The sequence below is a fragment of the Copadichromis virginalis genome, linkage group LG7 (assembly GCF_057382275.1).
Source record: "Copadichromis virginalis isolate Kocher_CV1m ecotype Utaka linkage group LG7, C_Virginalis_male_GT1.1, whole genome shotgun sequence".
Lineage (NCBI taxonomy): Eukaryota > Metazoa > Chordata > Actinopteri > Cichliformes > Cichlidae > Copadichromis > Copadichromis virginalis.
In genome coordinates, this window is record NC_140624.1 from 26,509,203 (window position 1) to 26,528,223 (window position 19,021).

Genomic DNA, 19,021 nt, shown 5'->3' on the forward strand with positions numbered 1-19,021 from the left:
AGCACGGTGGTGGAGGGGGGATGATTTAAGCTGGATTTACAGCCACAGGACCCAAGAACGGCGCAGTCACCGAGTCTAACATGAACTCCTCTGTGTACCAAAATATTCTAGAGTCAAAGGAGAGGCCATCAGTCAGACAGCTAAACTTTGTCTGAAACTGGCTGAAATGCTGTGTTGAGACCTTCAGAGAGCTGCATATAAATGACTGCTTGCAAGCCTGAATGAGCGAAGCAACACTGTAAAGAAGAATGGAACAAAATTCCTCCTCAGTGATCACAGAGACTGATAAAGTCCTACAGAAAATGATAGCTTCTGGATAATGCTGCTGAAGGTTGTTCTACAAGCTTTTGAATCATGTAGTGCGCTTCATTTTTCACATTGTCTGTCTTTGTGTCCTTTAGCAGTAACAAAAAATCGATAAGAGCTGCATGAATATGTTCAATGTAAAGCCAATATATTCCTTTCCTCGTTTGTTTTGTGCTAATAGGGGAGTGCTGAAAGAAACTTTCTCTGTAGAGGAGATATCCTATATGACCACCTTTCGTGGCTTTTGAGGTTCCTTCAGAGGAACACTTAATAAAGATCAGTCACTAAAAACTGTACTTTGAATTGTATTATTAAGTCCGATTCAGCAACTCAGGGTTCATCTGCAGTTAGAATGGTTTCTGGCAGTCCATCCACACTCAGGAAATCTGTTCATTCTCAGATGCTGGGATTAGGTTTAGACTGACTGAACTGTAAATTCAGGACTGTGGGTATGAAACACTATTTGAAAGAACTGCCCAGACTCAGTAGTCAGAATGTGTTGTCATTAAAAATGTGAGGTTAGTCCGCCACTTTTTAAAGAATGATGTTCAGCCAGTAATGCCACCTGCTGTTTCAATCTCTCCACCCCTATACCCCCCAGTATCCAACTGTAGCACCCCAGGGATGTTTTGTATCATACCATCACGGTCCCTTTCACCAATACCTTAACAAGCAGACAGACAGACAGACAGACAGACAGACAGATAGGTTTTCATCACTGCTCCATATGAGTGTGTTGCAGTTACATGTCTTTTAATTAAAGATCCTAGTTTAATGCTGATGCAGGACCCAAGTTTATGTCCAATATTATTGACATTTTTTTTTTACGTCATTCAACTTTTTAAGGATCCAGTGTCAACCACAAACCAAATAATGTGAACATGATACAGCATATGAATGTGGATCGAGCTTGATGTATATTTGATACATGTTTGATGCAGCAATTACCCAATGCGAGCCTGCAAAATATACCACACGCAAAGTACAAAAATCATATCTTGTTAATATTCCAAACACGCAAACCTCAGATATTCCTCTCAGTAAATCAGCTGAGGCAAAGCAAAACATATTTTAGTTTTTCTTTTATTTTTCTCCTTTTTTTTATATCCCTAACAGACTATTAGGGGCTCAGCATACATTAAAGCTAATATGGAAGTTAAGTAATTGTTTTGATTTGTTATTTCAGTGTTTTATACCAACACGTCACATACAGGAGCACATACCTGCAGAGTGGAAAGGAGGACCTCTAAGCCGCTGGAGGAGCTTAAGGTGGCCGTCATACTTGGTCGACCTCGTCCTGTTCCAGTCAACAGATGGACGAATCAAAAGAGTGAAGGAAAGGTGAACAAACTTTTAAACAGACAAACGACAAAATGAAACGGGATCATCAATGAGGACTTGGACAGTCTGAGAGCCGAAGTGTCTCCTCAGCAACATGCAAGCAGTACTTCAAACAAACACACAAAGACACACTTATAGCATCAGTGTGCTTTTCTCTCTGCACAGGCTGTAACGATACTGTGTCTAAACACAGCGGAGTGACACTCACAGGGCCAGGGAGGGGGCACGCGTGCTGGTGTGTGTGTCATTGCTGGACATGTGTATTAGTAAAGTTAATGTCATCCTGAGAGTGTGTGTCATTTCTGCTCAGTCTGTTTTACACGATCATAAAACACATGCAAAAAACATAACAATAAACACATTCCTCCTACCATAAAATACAAGAAAAATATTTTTATAGAAAAGTGATTATATGTGTGTGTTATTGTGTTTAAGTGCACACACGTGACTTTGCATGTGTAATCCTACCCCTCTAGGATAAAGAGCTCCAGAAAACATTTGTGCTGTGGTGCTGAGAAGACTGCCACTATAAAAAGGCTTTGACAAGACCAGCAGGGCAGCTGCAGGGCACAGACTATATTCAGTACCACCGTACTCTAACCCAGAAAAAACACTACAGTGTATTCAATGCTGCTTATCTGACTCAGTCTTACTAACTCCCAGGATGAAAGTACTCATCTGTTGATCCATATAATAATTTATTCACCTTTAAATTTATTCTACTTACAAAAAAGTGATGCTAAACACACAATTAAATCAGAAAGGCAGCCAGTAAGGGAGACTGACAGACACAGAGCACTTTTCGGTTTTTGGGTTCACAATTTGGTTTTTGACAGCTCTTCTGAAAAATAAAATTCTAAGACAATGTGGAAAGTAATTTACTGCTTTTAAAGGATGGCGGGTTGTAACCATTGTTTCTAGGCAACCACATCAGTTTCCAGGAGGAGCAGGCTGCAGTACCATTGGTGCAGCACTACATTTGAAGATACCAAGAACTGTGGAGAAAGAGCCGCTGACCAGAATAAACGTCTGACTGACTAATTAGGTAGCACAGCCCATAACTGCTTCACAGGTCAGAGTTGTTGTGTCCCACCCAAAAAATCCACACCTGTGCTTTCATTGGTTTCATTCTGTTGTCCTCGTCTACCCTGAAGGAATCTATATATTATGTATTACTCTGTTTCAGTCACTACTTTCTTATCTTGTTAGTGTGTGTCTGTGTGTGTGCAAACATATGTGCATTATGACTTCATGAGAAGAGTCAACATGCTTTAAAGTTCATATGGGCTGGAGAGCTGGCTTTGAGCTGGCTGGCTGAAAGTTGGGATTAAGGATGAACATTCTCAACCACTGTGCCCTTCAGCTTGTGTCATTCTGTCTCTCTGTTACTGTCTCTCACTCGTTTGCTCTCTCTCTCTCTCTCTCTCTCTCTCTCTCTCTCTCTCTATTTCACAAACACACGCACAAGCGCACACACATAGGTAATAAAAGAAAATCACATCAACAACTGAAAAATGCCATAACATTCCCATCAGGAACTCCTAATCCACAGGTGAAATCAAAGACATACTGCTCTCCCAGAGAGGATTCCCCGGGCTTGACACAGCTATATGTTGCACACCCACGCACATTTCCATTTCCACAATAATGAGGGGAGAACCCTGAGTGTTGCTCCAGCTGTCTAGTTTCACTGATGCCTTCAGACAGCAGGCTGGTACACTGATATGCACGTCTTGGCTTTCCATGTATAACTCATTTGAGCAGAGCAGCACACATAGTTGGTTTAAAATGGAGCACTGTAACAAAAAATAATTTCCCCCAGGGATCAATAAAGTATTCTGATTCTGATTCTGATTCTGATAGACGCTGCTCACAACTCACTACTGCTGTTGTAAAACCAGTGGTGTTTTTTTTTTCCATTTTCTCCCAGTAAGCCTGTTTCATGGTATTTAGAAACATTACATTTAATTTTTTATTTACTAATTTAGTTTTCAATTAAAATGATAGAAAAACATGTGTTTACTGCTGCAAGACTGCAATGGCTAGGTAAAACTTGTTCAGCAAAATGCAACAAAACACTCATGAGTATGTAGTCTATTTCATTTTCTCATTATAATCAGTGTATAAATTACTGATAACACACAGGTCAGAAACAAGAAACACTATTTGCCCACTTAATAAAATGTCATAGTAAAATTACATATTTCCAATTGAATAAAATCACTATTAAATGACAGGTGCCAAACTGATTCATTTATATAATTATTAGGGGTGGGAATTTAATACGTTAATTGTGATTAATTAATTTGAAAAAAAAAAAAAAGCATAAAAAGATCAACGCATTTAATCACACTTTGCATTCCAAGCAATGGGGAACTTTTGTCAATGCATGATTTCCTGGTATACCGATTACACTGATGCACATGGCTTCAAAAATGGAAGAATCAGAAGAAAGCGCTAGGACTGATCAGTATGGCAAGCCATTAGAGCCAAAAATCGCCACTTTTCTAACCCGTTTGGTTAAGAAATGGCGTAAAAAACGCTGTTTAATTATTCAAAACGCTGAAAAACCCCGCAGTTTGTCCCGACAGAACACCATTTTTTTATGCCACAGACTGGCGCCTTGAACACCCCATCTGAGTGGCAGAAAAAACTCTGTTTTCGGAATAATTAAACGGCATTTTAATGGCTTGCCATAGATCAGAGGCGAATTTCATTGCAAAAGACTGCTCGACGGAAGCCTTGATAAAAGCGTGATTTTGTGCAAACTGTGCAAAATGGAGTTTGCATACCACCGAAGCACTTCAACCTTACAGTACCATCTAAACGCAAAACATGTTGCAGCAACACAGAAACTGTGGGTGCCGGTGTCGGCAGCCCAAACTTGATGAAATGACTGGCTTCAGGACCAAAATTAGTAAGGCTTTATTGATTTTATTAAACATCTGCATGAAGTCAGGAAAGGGATTCACGCTCTGGAGCTAGCTGAATGCATCCACTCCCAGGTTCCCATGCCCCAGCAGCAGCTGCCAGAGGTTTCCAAACCTGCTGGCCGTGCCTCGTCTTTGCCAGAGGTTTCCACTAGGGGTGCAACGATACTCGTATCGATATTGAACCGTTCGATACAGTGCTTTTGGTTCGGTACGCATATGTATCGAACAATACAAAATTTTTAATTCATTTTATCAACTTTCCCTCTTACATTGCTGTCTGTGTTGAACGCTCAGTGGATCTGCCCTCGACAGTGCAGCCTAGGCGGAGTAGTCGAACGCAGATTCACTGAGCGCAGGGCAAGCTAGCGAGACAGAAGGTAAGCTCTCGTTGCAGAATCAGAATCAGAATCAGAAAGGGTTTTATTGCCAAATGTTGAGCGGGTTTACAACATTAGGAAATTGCTGCGGTGCTTCAGTGCAAACATACTGTTATAAATTAAGCTTAAATAGACATGAAAATAAAAATGGGAATAAGAATTAAAAGTGCTAAGTAGATAGATAGATATATACATGAGTGCAGGTGGTGATCAGTGCCAAAACATGGAATGATGCAGTGAACACAGCGTAGGGTCATGTGTTAGTGGTGGGAACAGTCATACGGTTATTGCAACATGGCAAATTGACACCCCCCCCCCCCCCACCCCCCCAGTTCAGATGTGGCGTTTGGAACTATTTTGGTTTTCATGTGACGTATGACCCTGAAGGTAAGCGCGTCATGGACTACAGTAAAACAGTATGTCGGATGTGCCACGCAATGCTCATTTACATTGGTGGGAACTAGTGTGTTAGCGCAGTTAGCTCGTTAACGTGTTGGCCGTCCAGCCCCACGCACGGGGTGATCCACGGTAGGTCGTTAACAGAGATTTGCCGTGTTATGGCGTTAACGTCATTTCAACGAGATTAACGCTGACAGCACTAGTGGGAACACAATGAATATGACTGCACATTTACTCCGACATCATCCTAGTGCAAAGACAAGTGGAAGCAGACAAAAACAACAAGCACGCATGGTACAAACTTTACCCGAGTCATTTAGACAGCCGTTAGCACATGATTCTCCTTATGGGGACCTGATATGTTTAATATGCTGCTGAGAATATAGCCCAGAAGAAGCGTATAGTATAGCTTTTATTTTGGAAAGAGCCATTTCTCTGTAATAAACTCTCTTTTCCAAAGATGAGTGATTTCTCAATCAGATAGATTTATTTTTTTATTACTTTGTTGTTTCAGCAACATTAAATTTAAAAACTGTACTTTTGAGTTAAAATATATATTTATAATTTTAATAAATGACAAATTAAAAAATATCGAACCGTGACACCAAAGTATCGAACCGAACCGTGAATTTTGTGTATCGTTGCACCCCTAGTTTCCTCGTCTGCTGGTTTTACTTCGTCTCTGCCAGAGGTCTCCGCTCCGCCATGTGTTTTCTCTTTTTTGGATTCATGGATGTTTGGTTTCTGCTCATTGGACATTTGGTTCCCAACTTCACATGAATAAAGGTTAGTTTGTTCATTAAGTTTGGCTTCAGTTCTGCATTTTGGGTCCAAACATGCCAGGTTGAGACATCAGTGAACTGATATACTTGTGATGTATCATTTTGTTCCCTCCATTTGTTAAGTTATGCCTATGATCTTCCACATTATCACCATCACTTCAGTGGCAAAATGTACCACAATGACACAAAGACAAAAACAAGCATTGTGGTGAGTTATACTGTAAAGATATCATTACTCCAATCAAAAGACCAAGACCAAGAAGCCCTGAATACCTGTGTGCTCTGCCAGACACAAGCAGGAAAGTCTCCACCAGTTTCCAGGCCCCCACTGAGGCCTACAGCACAGAGGGACAGCGAACAGACCCAAAGGATAATAAAGACACCAGCCAGCACAACCACATTGGTGAGGCACAGGACAACCAGTCCCACCGATATGTCTGCCAACTGGTCCAGTCAAATTGGTGAGGCGAAAGCAAGCAACTGGAGGGAGGTGGGACAGTGGAGGGGATGGAACAATGCCTGCCAGACATATAAACGCAAATTGCATCAAGGTCACCTCATGTCTGGCAGAAGCAATCATGATCAGCCCAATCCATCCCCTCCCCAAGCCCCAAAAGGGCCAGATCCCACCATGACACACAGGTGTGAGTCGCACAGCACCTAGGTCACCTGACGCACCCCACAAGCCCCATCCCCAATTAGCATCCCAGGCTAGGGAAAGCATCCCCAGCCCCTAAGAGGGGACTTAACACCATTTGACCTTAGAACTGAAGAAGCTTCTCGGATGAGAGGTGAAATGTCTTCAAGCAACTTAAAGAAGTCCAGATGCTTTTCTTTCCAAGCTCCTTAGATTCCTAAACACAATGTGGAGTCTAAACTCAGACCCCGATGACTCAGAGACTTATTCCCGTGAAGGAAAAAACAAGGTAACAGCAATCAATCGATTTACTTGCGCAAGGGAGGCATCGGTCGCTATCTCAGGAACGCACTTCGAATAATATCACAAATGACCCCGACTGCAGCCTCCGCTTGCTGCCTTTTATTGAAAAAACTGTTACAATAAACAATAGTTTACACAAGCACCTCCCCTCGTAAAACTCCCCTTGGTTACAAGGACAAGGCACTGTGTGTGTGTGTGTGTGTGTGTGTGTGTGTGTGTGTGTGTGTGTGTGTGTGTGTGTGTGTGTGTGTGTGTGTGTCTATGTGCGTGACTTCCTGATCACATTTGTTTCTAACAACATCCTTGGTCATAAAAAGGTAATCTCCCCCACACTCAATATATGGCTCAATTCCTGTATTGGTTCACCATACACAACACAGTGAAGCCATAAAAAGGGCAGGAAGCTTACCAAACATCAAACAAACCTTCACAAGGGATGTGCTTGTGATAAAACACTACAGCCTCCCCCCAGAACCTCAAGAGGCTGGGGAGGCGGACAAAGGAATTCCTTGATCACAGAGTTTGAAACAATGTAGAGGAGGTAATGTAACATATGTGTTAAACACTTGTGAATTTCACCCAAAATACTTTCTTTTTTGGAATAAATATGTCATTTTTTTGCATCTCACTCTCCTATCTGTGTGTTCGGTCTGTGTGCGTTCATGTGCGTGTGTACGCTGCGTGGTGACGTAGGCGCGTGCATGTGTGCCCCGGTCACAGCTCCTTTCAGCATGGCCGGAGGTAAGTCACTGCCACGTTGCTCTCAGTTAATCAAAGTTTGTTCGGATCCCAAGCTTCAGTGTGAATACGACCGTACCGCCGCGTTTTTGTTTATCGTTAAGAAACTCATTTGGGATAAGTTTTGTGGAGGACGAGTTCATTAATACACAATTATAATGAGTTATAGCCGAGAACTCGGCTAATATGCTAGCATGCTAAGCTAGTCCGTATCGCTAGCGGCTTGAGAGTTTACTCGCGTCAGTCTCTCCTTTTGTGTAACAGCATGCACCTTTTCTTTCTTCGTCAGGAGAGGGTTACGGGCAGTCGCGTGACACGCACGGATCGAACATGTATCTCTGTGTTGCAGGTATGGAGATGTTTTTATGTTTTGGAGATGCAGTCTTTCATTTATTGTTCTTATAAGTTGTTTTGATGTTTTTTAGTGACATATTGTTTATTTTGTGCTTTTTGTTTTTTGAGAGTTTAAGTCAATGTTTTGAAATAATTTGTTGTATTTGGTTCGTTACATTAATGTACATTAAGGGCACAGCTCCTTTCAGCATGGCCGGAGGAGAGGGTTACGGGCAGTCGCGTGACACGCACGGATCGAACATGTATCTCTGTGTTGCAGATGTGCAGTAAAGAGCCAAAGATTCGACACTGTCTCCTGCCTCTTGCTTCAACACCAGAACACAACGCAGAACAGCAGGCGTAACAATTACACGGGTTACATTGGTGCCGTGACCCTTTGGATTCATCAAGCATCGACGTCATCTCGATCACCGTGGGGAGCTCTTCACAATTGCCCTCGTTCCAAGTTGGTTGCTTTTCCTAACTTGTGTGGGACTTTTTGAATGAGCTTGGACATTTAATCTGCTCAATTCTCATCCTGAATAACATTAAGTGTTAGTTAAGAATACTGTGTTTGCTTTTGTACAGTTGCACTATTTGGAATCTTGTTTCTTGTGATTGTGCTTTATTCATCATTATGGAGTCAGCATCTGGTTCAGAGGCAACTGGTGTTCCTGATGGGGAGGTTTCCTCTAATGTTGGTATGGGGCGAGGGTGGTTTCTTGGGGATGGGGTTCAGACACCTAAAGTTGGTGTGTCATTTGCTCCCAAGTTTTGTTCCACTCGTCTCCAGGTTCCCCCCTGTGACATTCAGACCCCGCAGACAGCTGGCAGCGCTGAGTTGAGTACACTCATCTCAGACTTGGCCAATCAGATTGGTCAGTCCATCGTAGCCCAGCTGCAAGGTGATAAGGGGAGCAGTATGCCTACTGAAAGCTCTAAGGCTGAGCAGGGACCCCCTGAGCTAAATTTGTCTGGGGTGAAACTGGTCTTGCAATCAGACGTCAAGGAGCCACCAGTTTTCAGGGGTGATGGCAGTGATAAATTTTCCATTCATGAATGGGTCGAGATGATGGAAATGTACTTTGTAAAACGCAACACACCAACAGACCAGCGATCACGTGACATATTGGCTAGGTTGATGGGGAAGGCTAAGGATGTAGTGAGGGTCACCCTACGTCACAACCCCTCACTTGACCATGTCCAGGTTCCTGAATTGATATTTGACATTCTGAAACAGCACTTTAGCGTATTGACTTACTCCTCTATGCCTATGGCTGACTTCTATAACACCAAACCATTACAACATGAGGGAGTGATGGAATATTGGATAAGGCTAAACAATGCTATTGACGCTGCTGACGAGTGCTTGCGTAGGCAGGGGCGTAATGTTGAGGACCCAGGGCGTGAGGTCTCGATGATGTTCATCAAGTATTGCCCCGACCCCATCCTCTCGAACAGGCTCAGCATCAAAGCAGCTGAGGAGTGGACAACCACTGAGGTTCAAGAACGCATTGATAGCTTCCAGCGTGAACTCAGGGCACGCAGTCAGGGCAGTTCCCACACCTCACAGAGGAGAGAGGTTAGCCACAACTGCTCTGTTGTGCCTCAAGAAGCGATGGTGCCACAGCCTGGTCAGGCCAGTGTCGGCTTGCAGTCTCAGCCTACAGCAGCAGCCTCAAACCTCGCTTGTCAGCTTTCGCCCACAGCAACTTGCTTCACTCCTGTTCTAGCTGATGTTTCGACGACCTATCCTTCTGGGACATCAGTGTCTTCTTGTCCGGTGCCTACGCCTACTCCTCAGTTCCAACAGTCACCAACATACACTGTGACCACTCAACCTAGTCAGCAGTCAGTTGGTTGCGAGCTTGGTTCGACTGACACCCAAGCTTTTGATGTGACTGGCATGCGCGCTCTGATCAGCCTCTTGGATCGCGTGATTGCATGTCAGAATGTGCAGACTGCAGCCCCTGCATCTACACCTTCGCAGCGTCTTACCCGCGGGCCCTTTCTTAAGAAGAATTGTCAGGTCTGTGGCAACACGGGTCATTCCACTCACATGCACTGCAGGAGAGAGAATCTCTGTCTTGCATGTTTTGCTCCTGGTCATTGGAAAAAGGACTGTCACAGTCGTCGTGAGGGACGGGAGGCCGGGGCTGCCGCGAGGCAGGGTTGGCCTTCGGAAAACTGAATCACCCACATTTGGAGAGGGGCAGTGTGGGGGAAGAACCTAATACCCTCAATCATGATGAATCGGATCTCGAAATTCTTTATGTCAACACCTGTTCAACAATGCCAGAGGGATACCGTGTCGTGGTTCAGGGACCAGCAGTAGTGCCTACATTTAGTGAATTGTTCTACACCCAAGTTGCAGTGAATGACAAGGTTAACTTGAGGGGCATGATGGATTCCGGGTCTATGGCTTGCACTATGAGTGAAGAGGCCGAGAAGTCACTTAGAGAGGCTGGGGCTCTTGTGAGTGGACCACAGTCGGCCGAACGTATTGTGCTGGTTGGCTGTGGTGGGAAGCAGACCCACCCAAAGTGCGTTTATGACTTGACACTTACTGTCCACGGTGTGAAATGCATTGTACCAGTTTTGGTAGTGTCGGGCCAGCGTGATGAGCTCATCATTGGCTCCAACGTTCTCAAGTACCTGATGCGAGTTATGAAACATTCTGATGACTATTGGAAGCTTGTGTCTGTGGGAAGCAAGCACTCGCTTCTTGACTATGAGCACTTCTTGGACATGATGTCGTGCACCACCAGATGGAGGGGTGAGGAGGTTCCCGACAAAATTGGCACTGTGAAACTGCCTCGTGCTGTGACACTACTCCCACGGTGTGAACATCTGGTATGGGGCAGGCTACCCAGCAATGTGCCAGTCTCTCCAGGCAGCACGATCATCGTGGAACCGTGCACCTCTGGGTCTGGGCCGAGAGACGTTCTTGTTGGCCGGGTGATCACATCCATGTGGGGTGATCGGTGGGTGCCATTGAAGATGACCAATCTCTCCTCAAAACCACTGACCTTGAAACGCAACTCGAGGGTTGCTGTTGTTTCATCTTGCCTTGCAGTGGAGGACCTTGATTTCCAGCAGGACTCCTGCAAGATGGCGAGTATGGCCCAGGTACCAGCCAGTGGGCCAGCTGCTACTGAGGCCGACTTGAATGACAGGTTGTACTCCCTAGGTTTGGGTGATCTTGACATTGACTCATGCCATGCCAGCTTACAATCAAAGAGAGAGCTCGTTGAGCTAATTGAGCAGTATGAGGACATCTTCTCTAGACACCCGCTTGACTGTGGCGAAGCTAGACGCTTTGTACATCGGATCCACCTGACTGATGAACGCCCATTCCGTATGCCTTACAGAAGAGTACCCCCTGCTCATTACCAACAACTAAGGCAGGTACTCACTGACATGGAGGAGAAAGGGATTATTCGCAAATCCATCAGCGAGTATGCATCCCCCCTCGTCATGGTCTGGAAAAAGGATGGCGGATTGCGGATTTGTACGGACTTCAGGTGGTTGAATGCGCGGACTCTTAAGGATGCGCATCCACTCCCTCACCAAGCGGATTGCCTTGCCGCGCTTGGGGGCAATGCCTTCTTCAGCACGATGGACTTAACCTCTGGGTTTTACAACATCCCAATGTGTGAGGAGGATAAGAAGTACACCGCTTTCACGACGCCTGTTGGCCTCTACGAATACAACCGGATGCCACAAGGGCTTTGCAATAGCCCAGCTTCATTCATGCGCATGATGCTGAACATCTTTGGTGACCTCAACTTCACCAGTCTGCTCTGCTACTTGGATGACCTCCTGGTCTTTGCTCCCACTGAAGAGGAAGCCCTGTGCCGGCTCCGAGCTGTTTTTCAAAGGTTGAGAGACAACAATCTCAAGTTGGGTCCAAAGAAGTGTCATCTGCTGCGGAAGTCAGTCAGGTTTCTGGGCCATGTCATCGACCAGACCGGAGTGGCTGTGGACCCAGCTAAGGTGGAAGTGGTTTCCAAGATGCCAAGGGAGGCTCTAATGGAGAAGGATGGTTGCACTCCTTCTGTGAAGAGGATTAAGTCCTTTCTAGGAATGGTCTTTTTCTATCAGTGCTTCATCCCTGGTTGCTCAGCCATTGCCAAGCCTCTGTTTGCTCTGACGGCTGGTCAGAAGAGGAAGGGACGGACTAGTCACGCTGGGAGGGGTGCTGGCATGTTCAGAAAGTTGACTGCTGCAGATTGGAGCCCTGCATGTGACAAGGCCTTTCATAAACTGAAGGACGACCTCCTTAATTGTGCCGTGTTGGCTCATCCTGACTTTTCACGACCGTTCATTTTGTCTGTGGATGCTTCTCTGGATGGACTGGGAGCGGTTCTGTCACAATTGCCTATCGACGGGGATAAGGCACGCCCTATTGCTTTCGCGAGCAAGGCGCTAAGCAGGTCACAGCAGAGATACCCAGCCCATCGCCTTGAGTTCATGGCCCTAAAGTGGAGCATCTCTGAAAAGTTCAGCCACTGGTTGATGGGGCACAAGTTCACAGTGTGGACTGACAACAACCCGCTCGTTCATGTATTGACCAAACCCAAGCTGGACGCTTATGAACAAAGGTGGGTGGCCAAGCTGTCATCCTACAACTTTGATTTGAGGTACATCCCAGGTCGAAAGAATGTTGTAGCAGATGCACTTAGTCGTGACCCCTTCACCTATCAACCTATCGGTGGGCGCTTGCTTCAAGAGCCCTACGAGCACTTGGTGCGGAATGCAGAAGGTGCGGCGGCTCATGAGGTGCAGGACGCTTTCAGGTTTGGTGTCCAAAATATTCGGGTTGTCCAACAACCTGTTCCAGCTCTGGCCTCAGAAGATTTCTACAGTTCGTCGGAAGTCACGGCTACCTTGGCTCACCATGATTACTGGGAAACCGCTGCGGAGAATAGAGCTGCCTCCATTCTCCACCTTGTTCAGCAGTTGCAGCCAGTTGGCAATGATGTACTGCCATCACTTACCTTATATGAGCTGGAGGACCACCAACTTCAGGATCCCATCATCTCCGCTGTCCTGCCGCTTGTAGCCCGCAGGAGGCGCCCTTCCAGGCGTGAGAGACATGATATGGATTCCAGGGCACTGGCCCTATTGAAGCACTGGGAGAGGCTCAAGGTTCGAGATGGCATTCTCTACAGGGAGACGAGAGACCCTGTGAGCAAAACAAAGAGACTCCAGTTGGTGTTGCCAGTGAATTTACGGGTGCAGGCCTTGAAAGGTGTCCATGATTTGGCAGGGCACCAGGGTCAAGTTCGCACCCTCCACCTAGCAAGGCAACGTTTTTTCTGGCCCAATATGGAGAGGGATGTGAAGGAGCATGTTCGGTGCTGTGGAAGGTGCATACTTGCCAAGACTCCAGAGCCTGCAGCACGAGCCCCATTAGAGAGCATTAAGACCTCTGTTCCCATGGAGCTCATCTGCATTGACTTTTGGTCAGCAGAGGACAAAAAGAAGCGCTCTGTTGATGTGCTTGTGGCAACTGACCACTTCACGAAAATGGCCTTTGCTTTCCCGTGCAGGAATCAGACTGCCAAGCAGGTTGCCAGAAAGTTGTGGGACTGTGTTTTTTGTGTATATGGTTTCCCTGAGCGTATTCACTCAGACCAAGGTCCCAGCTTTGAGAGTGAACTATTTTCTGAGCTTCTGCAGATTTCGGGCGTTGCCAAGTCTCACACTACAGCTTATCACCCTATGGGGAATGGGGGCACGGAGCGGTTCAACCGCACACTTGGCAACATGCTGCGAGCTCTCCCTCTCAGAGCCAAACAGGAATGGCCGCAGCAGATTCAGACATTGACCTTTGCTTATAATGCAACTGTTCACGAGACTACTGGATATGCCCCATTCTACTTGATGTTCGGCCGTGTCCCACGACTACCGGTCGACGTTATGTTCAAGTCTGTTTTGCATGATCCCATTGTGGTGGACTTTAACGGCTACTCCAAGCTTCTTCTGTCATACTTGTCTGAGGCTGCCAAGATCGCCCGGGAGCACACCAGCAATGAGCAGGAGCATCAGGCTCGTCAATACAATAAGAAAATCAAAGGTGTGTCTCTGAACGTTGGGGATCGCGTCCTGCTTGCCAATAAAGGCGAGCGGGGCAAGAAGAAACTTGCAGACAAGTGGGAGCCTCAGGTTTACACTGTTGTGGAGAGGCATCCCAGGACCCACATTTACAGGATCAGTGACTCTTCAGGCCAGAGTAAGGTTGTACACAGAAACCTTCTGTTGGACGTGAGTTTCCTTCCTGTCCAGGATTCGTTGGGAAGTCAGTCCCTAGATTTTTTCTCCAGTGAGGGGGATCTCAGTGATTGTGGGGATCTGGAGGACCCTGGCAGTCTAGAGACAGAGTCTACCGCAGCAAGGACTTCCTTGTGGGTCCTTTCGGATTTGAGCCATGGAGTGGATGTGGATTCTGTGACAGGAGAGCATGCCTCACAGTCCACGGATCGTCAGCATGGTTCATGTAATGGTGCGGATGTGGACAATGCCCTACCTGACTCTCAGACTTGCACAACGCACACTTCAGCAAGCCCTTCTGGTCAGGCCCAGCACCTTGCTCTTCCTACTCCGGTTGACTGTTCCGCTACCTCTGATTTGACACAGTCTGGCACAGATTCTGTTCCAGGTGCCTGTCATGGGGAGGCTGTTGTTCCGCAGACTGTTCCTGTTTCTGGCTCAGACATCAATCAGACCTCTGGTCAGCCGTATACTGGGCAGCCATCCAACTTGCCAAGACATGACTCTGACCATGCCAATGTTCGAAGCAGAGTGGTTACCAGAGCAGGTCGGGTGGTAAAGTCAGTCAACAGGCTGATAGAAAACATGGTCCAGAAGCCTATTACATGGGGCCTGTTACCGCCACGGGAGGCTCGGCCTCTGACATAGACTGTTTTTTTTGGTCATCCCATTGCGTATTATGAATGTGTTGTACTTGCTTGAGGCATCATGACACCCACCCTGGGCGTCTTTATGGGACCACGTTTGATGAGGTGTAGGCTGCACCTTTGTGTTCTGAAAGGGTTGGAGGCCTGATCAACCTATCCAACTTCTTTTAATCCATTTATGGATAGTTTTTTAACTGAACTATGGGATAAGATCCTTGGGTTGCCTGTTCCGGAGGTGATGGTAGTTCAGCATCGTTGTGCCTCTTGGTACTGCAGTACCATTCAGATGTGTAGTGATTTTGGTGAAATTCAGGGGGGGTGAATGTAACATATGTGTTAAACACTTGTGAATTTCACCCAAAATACTTTCTTTTTTGGAATAAATATGTCATTTTTTTGCATCTCACTCTCCTATCTGTGTGTTCGGTCTGTGTGCGTTCATGTGCGTGTGTACGCTGCGTGGTGACGTAGGCGCGTGCATGTGTGCCCCGGTCACAGCTCCTTTCAGCATGGCCGGAGGTAAGTCACTGCCACGTTGCTCTCAGTTAATCAAAGTTTGTTCGGATCCCAAGCTTCAGTGTGAATACGACCGTACCGCCGCGTTTTTGTTTATCGTTAAGAGACTCATTTGGGATAAGTTTTGTGGAGGACGAGTTCATTAATACACAATTATAATGAGTTATAGCCGAGAACTCGGCTAATATGCTAGCATGCTAAGCTAGTCCGTATCGCTAGCGGCTTGAGAGTTTACTCGCGTCAGTCTCTCCTTTTGTGTAACAGCATGCACCTTTTCTTTCTTCGTCAGGAGAGGGTTACGGGCAGTCGCGTGACACGCACGGATCGAACATGTATCTCTGTGTTGCAGGTATGGAGATGTTTTTATGTTTTGGAGATGCAGTCTTTCATTTATTGTTCTTATAAGTTGTTTTGATGTTTTTTAGTGACATATTGTTTATTTTGTGCTTTTTGTTTTTTGAGAGTTTAAGTCAATGTTTTGAAATAATTTGTTGTATTTGGTTCGTTACATTAATGTACATTAAGGGCACAGCTCCTTTCAGCATGGCCGGAGGAGAGGGTTACGGGCAGTCGCGTGACACGCACGGATCGAACATGTATCTCTGTGTTGCAGATGTGCAGTAAAGAGCCAAAGATTCAACACTGTCTCCTGCCTCTTGCTTCAACACCAGAACACAACGCAGAACAGCAGGCGTAACAATTACACGGGTTACAGTAAGCATAAAAATGACAACACTTAACAATTCACTTTAACACACAAACTTAACAACGTGGTGTATGCTGTACAGTGCAGCGAGGAATGCCTAGACCTCTACACTGGAGAGACCAAACAGCCACTTCACAAGCGCATGGTACAACATAGAAGAGCCACCTCCACGGGACAAGACTCGGCGGTCCATCTGCATCTAAAGGACAAAGGTCACTCTTTTAAGGATGCCAATGTTCACATTTTGGACAGAGAGGACAGATGGTTTGAAAGAGGAGTGAAAGAAGCCATCTATGTCCACTGTGAGCGACCATCTTTGAACAGAGGCGGTGGTTTACGACACCAACTGTCTGCCATCTATAATCCAGTTTTGAGTTCCCTCCCCAGACGCCTTAACGCCCACTCACATCCTGGGCCATCTCACCTCAGGAAATCACATGATAGGGTGGGGCCTGGTTTCTCAATGAGCTCACCCGAAACCCTGGCTGATTGTGACCCACACCCAGTTTCACACCTTGGCTCAGGCGATTAGAGGATCATCAGGGGGTCCTTTTGTCCCTCTTTGGGGGGAAACTCCCACTGGGTTTAAATCTTGGACTCTCCACCATTTGACCTTAGAACTGAAGAAGCTTCTCGGATGAGAGGTGAAACGTCTTCAAGCAACTTAAAGAAGTCCAGGCGCTTTTCTTTCCGAGCTCCTTTGACTACGATGACCTGGAACACTGAGAACCTTCACAGACTCTTGACAGAGTGCTGAATTTTTCTCTGAAGAAAAACCTAGGGTGGTTGTTCTTTTCTTCAATTAGTGATGAGTCGTAAGATGTTCTAGCTTTACAGAGGGCTTTTTTATGGTGTAACAACTATAGCAACAATTTTGCAAGATGTGCATTTTAGAGTTACACCAGGGACTGAAATACTTCTGATGTGTGTCTTTCTTTTCAGAGGAGCTGCAGTATCAGAGTCGTATGCAGAAAAGATGTAAAACTATCAACAAGATAATCAGCCTCTCTGGGAGTACAGTTCAGGTAGCTGCTTTGCACTGTATTGGCACATTATTGGCACATGGCATTGAGCCCTTCAGCCTCTAGGGGCTGATAGTGGACTGTCAGACTTATTTATTTACTGATGATTCAACAGTTCCACAGTCCCACGGCATCTGAAGCATGCCAGTTTTAAAGCCCCTGCCCCCTCCCCCCAGATGTAAATCACACTGCAATGGAAACTTGAAGCAAAGGAGGCCCTTTCCGATTGAATGTACCTATAAATCACCACCCTTATCCACACGGGCTAGATGATCCAGACTGACAGACAGAGCAAGGGAGAAGCAAAAGGACAGATATGCATTTACACAGCCTTATTTCACATAATAGTAAATGAAATGTTATTTAAAAACAATATTCTCCTTCAGTGTATCTGCATTACCATAGCACTTTTCTATTCACACTGTCCATTACTGGACAGTATCTCAAAATTTCATGGTAAAATGAAGACAGCCATAGTGGTAGGTGTAGTTGTACAGTGAAAGAATTTTTTTAAAGAGGAGGGCTGAGAGAGGAGCTCGAGAAGATGTAGAGGGTGAAGACAACAATGTTTCTGTGGCACTCAGAGCAGTGACCCCCAAACTGGGCAAGTGGCTCCAGCAGATCTCAGGAACGACATCTATCGATCGATCTCTGTCCTATGAACAACAAAGATACTATGCTCTCAGCTCCCAGGCATCTGGTAGAGGACCTCAAGTCTTTAAAGGACCAACAAAGACCGTTTGCAGGATGAGTGGGAAACATATATATACATATACAGGCATAAAATTTCAGCACCTTTGAGTGGATGGGATACATTAGGGAGCAAGTAAACAATTTGTCCTCAAAGTTGACGTATTAGAAGCAGGAAAAATAGACAAGCTTAAGGATTTGAGTGATTTTGAGAAGGCTAACTTGTGATGACTAGATCAGCGGTCCCCAACCCCCGGGCCTCGGACCGGTACCGGTCCGTGAGTCGTTTGGTACCGGGCCGCGAGAGTTGAGGCTCAGGTGTGAAATGTATGGTTTTCAGGGTTTTTATCGGTTTTCAGTGTTATTTTGTTATCGTTTTTATCGTTTACTCGGTTTTCCTGGGTCTTTTCACGTGTGTTATGAATAAATCTTCTTTTTTTCGGTACCGGTACTAGTTTTATTTTGTTGTATGTATCCACGACACCTTAAAGGCCGGTCCATGAAAATATTGTCGGGCATAAACCAGTCCGTGGTGCAAAAAAGGTTGGGGACCGCTGGACTAAATGATTGTATCAGAGCATCTCCAGAACTACAGTTGTGGTATAATATCCATCAAAAGTAGTCCAAGGAAGGAAAAGTGGCAAACCAGTGATAAGATCATTGGTGGCCAAGGCTCACCAACACATTTAGCGAGCGAAGGCTAGTCCATGTGGTCCAGTTCAACAAATGAGCTATTGTAGTTCAAATTGCCGAACAAGTTAGTAGTTGTTCAGCCCTAAACCTTTCCAGACTTTTCTTTCATCTTCTGTTAAGTCTACTAGTGATCCATGACAGAAAACGAACAAAAACTATTGCAAGGCCTCCCCTCAGTTGAATGGACTCATTCAGTTAAATTCAACTTTATTTCTACAGCACTAAAACACAACAACAATTGTCTCAAAGCCCCTTATTTTGCAAGTTAACATTTACTCATGTTTATTGACTCATGTTCTGCATCTATAAGAATTAAGGATGT

At 45.6% G+C, this 19,021-nt stretch overlaps 1 protein-coding gene and 1 long non-coding RNA gene across 2 annotated transcripts in view; one reads left to right on the top strand and one right to left on the bottom strand.

Annotated features, from left to right (window-relative positions):
• The window catches only part of agbl1 (AGBL carboxypeptidase 1), a 104,454-nt gene that overhangs the window by 83,913 nt on the left and 1,520 nt on the right, over positions 1-19,021 (bottom strand). Inside the window, exon 2 of the mRNA XM_085462731.1 lies at positions 1,530-1,603. Within this exon, the coding sequence (XP_085318857.1) occupies positions 1,530-1,603 (74 nt within the window). The remainder of the gene's footprint in view (positions 1-1,529; positions 1,604-19,021) is intronic.
• LOC146705142 (uncharacterized) lies at positions 7,930-16,228 on the top strand. The gene is made up of 2 exons (XR_014921293.1): positions 7,930-8,615; positions 15,878-16,228. It is a non-coding gene; the product is annotated as an uncharacterized LOC146705142 (long non-coding RNA).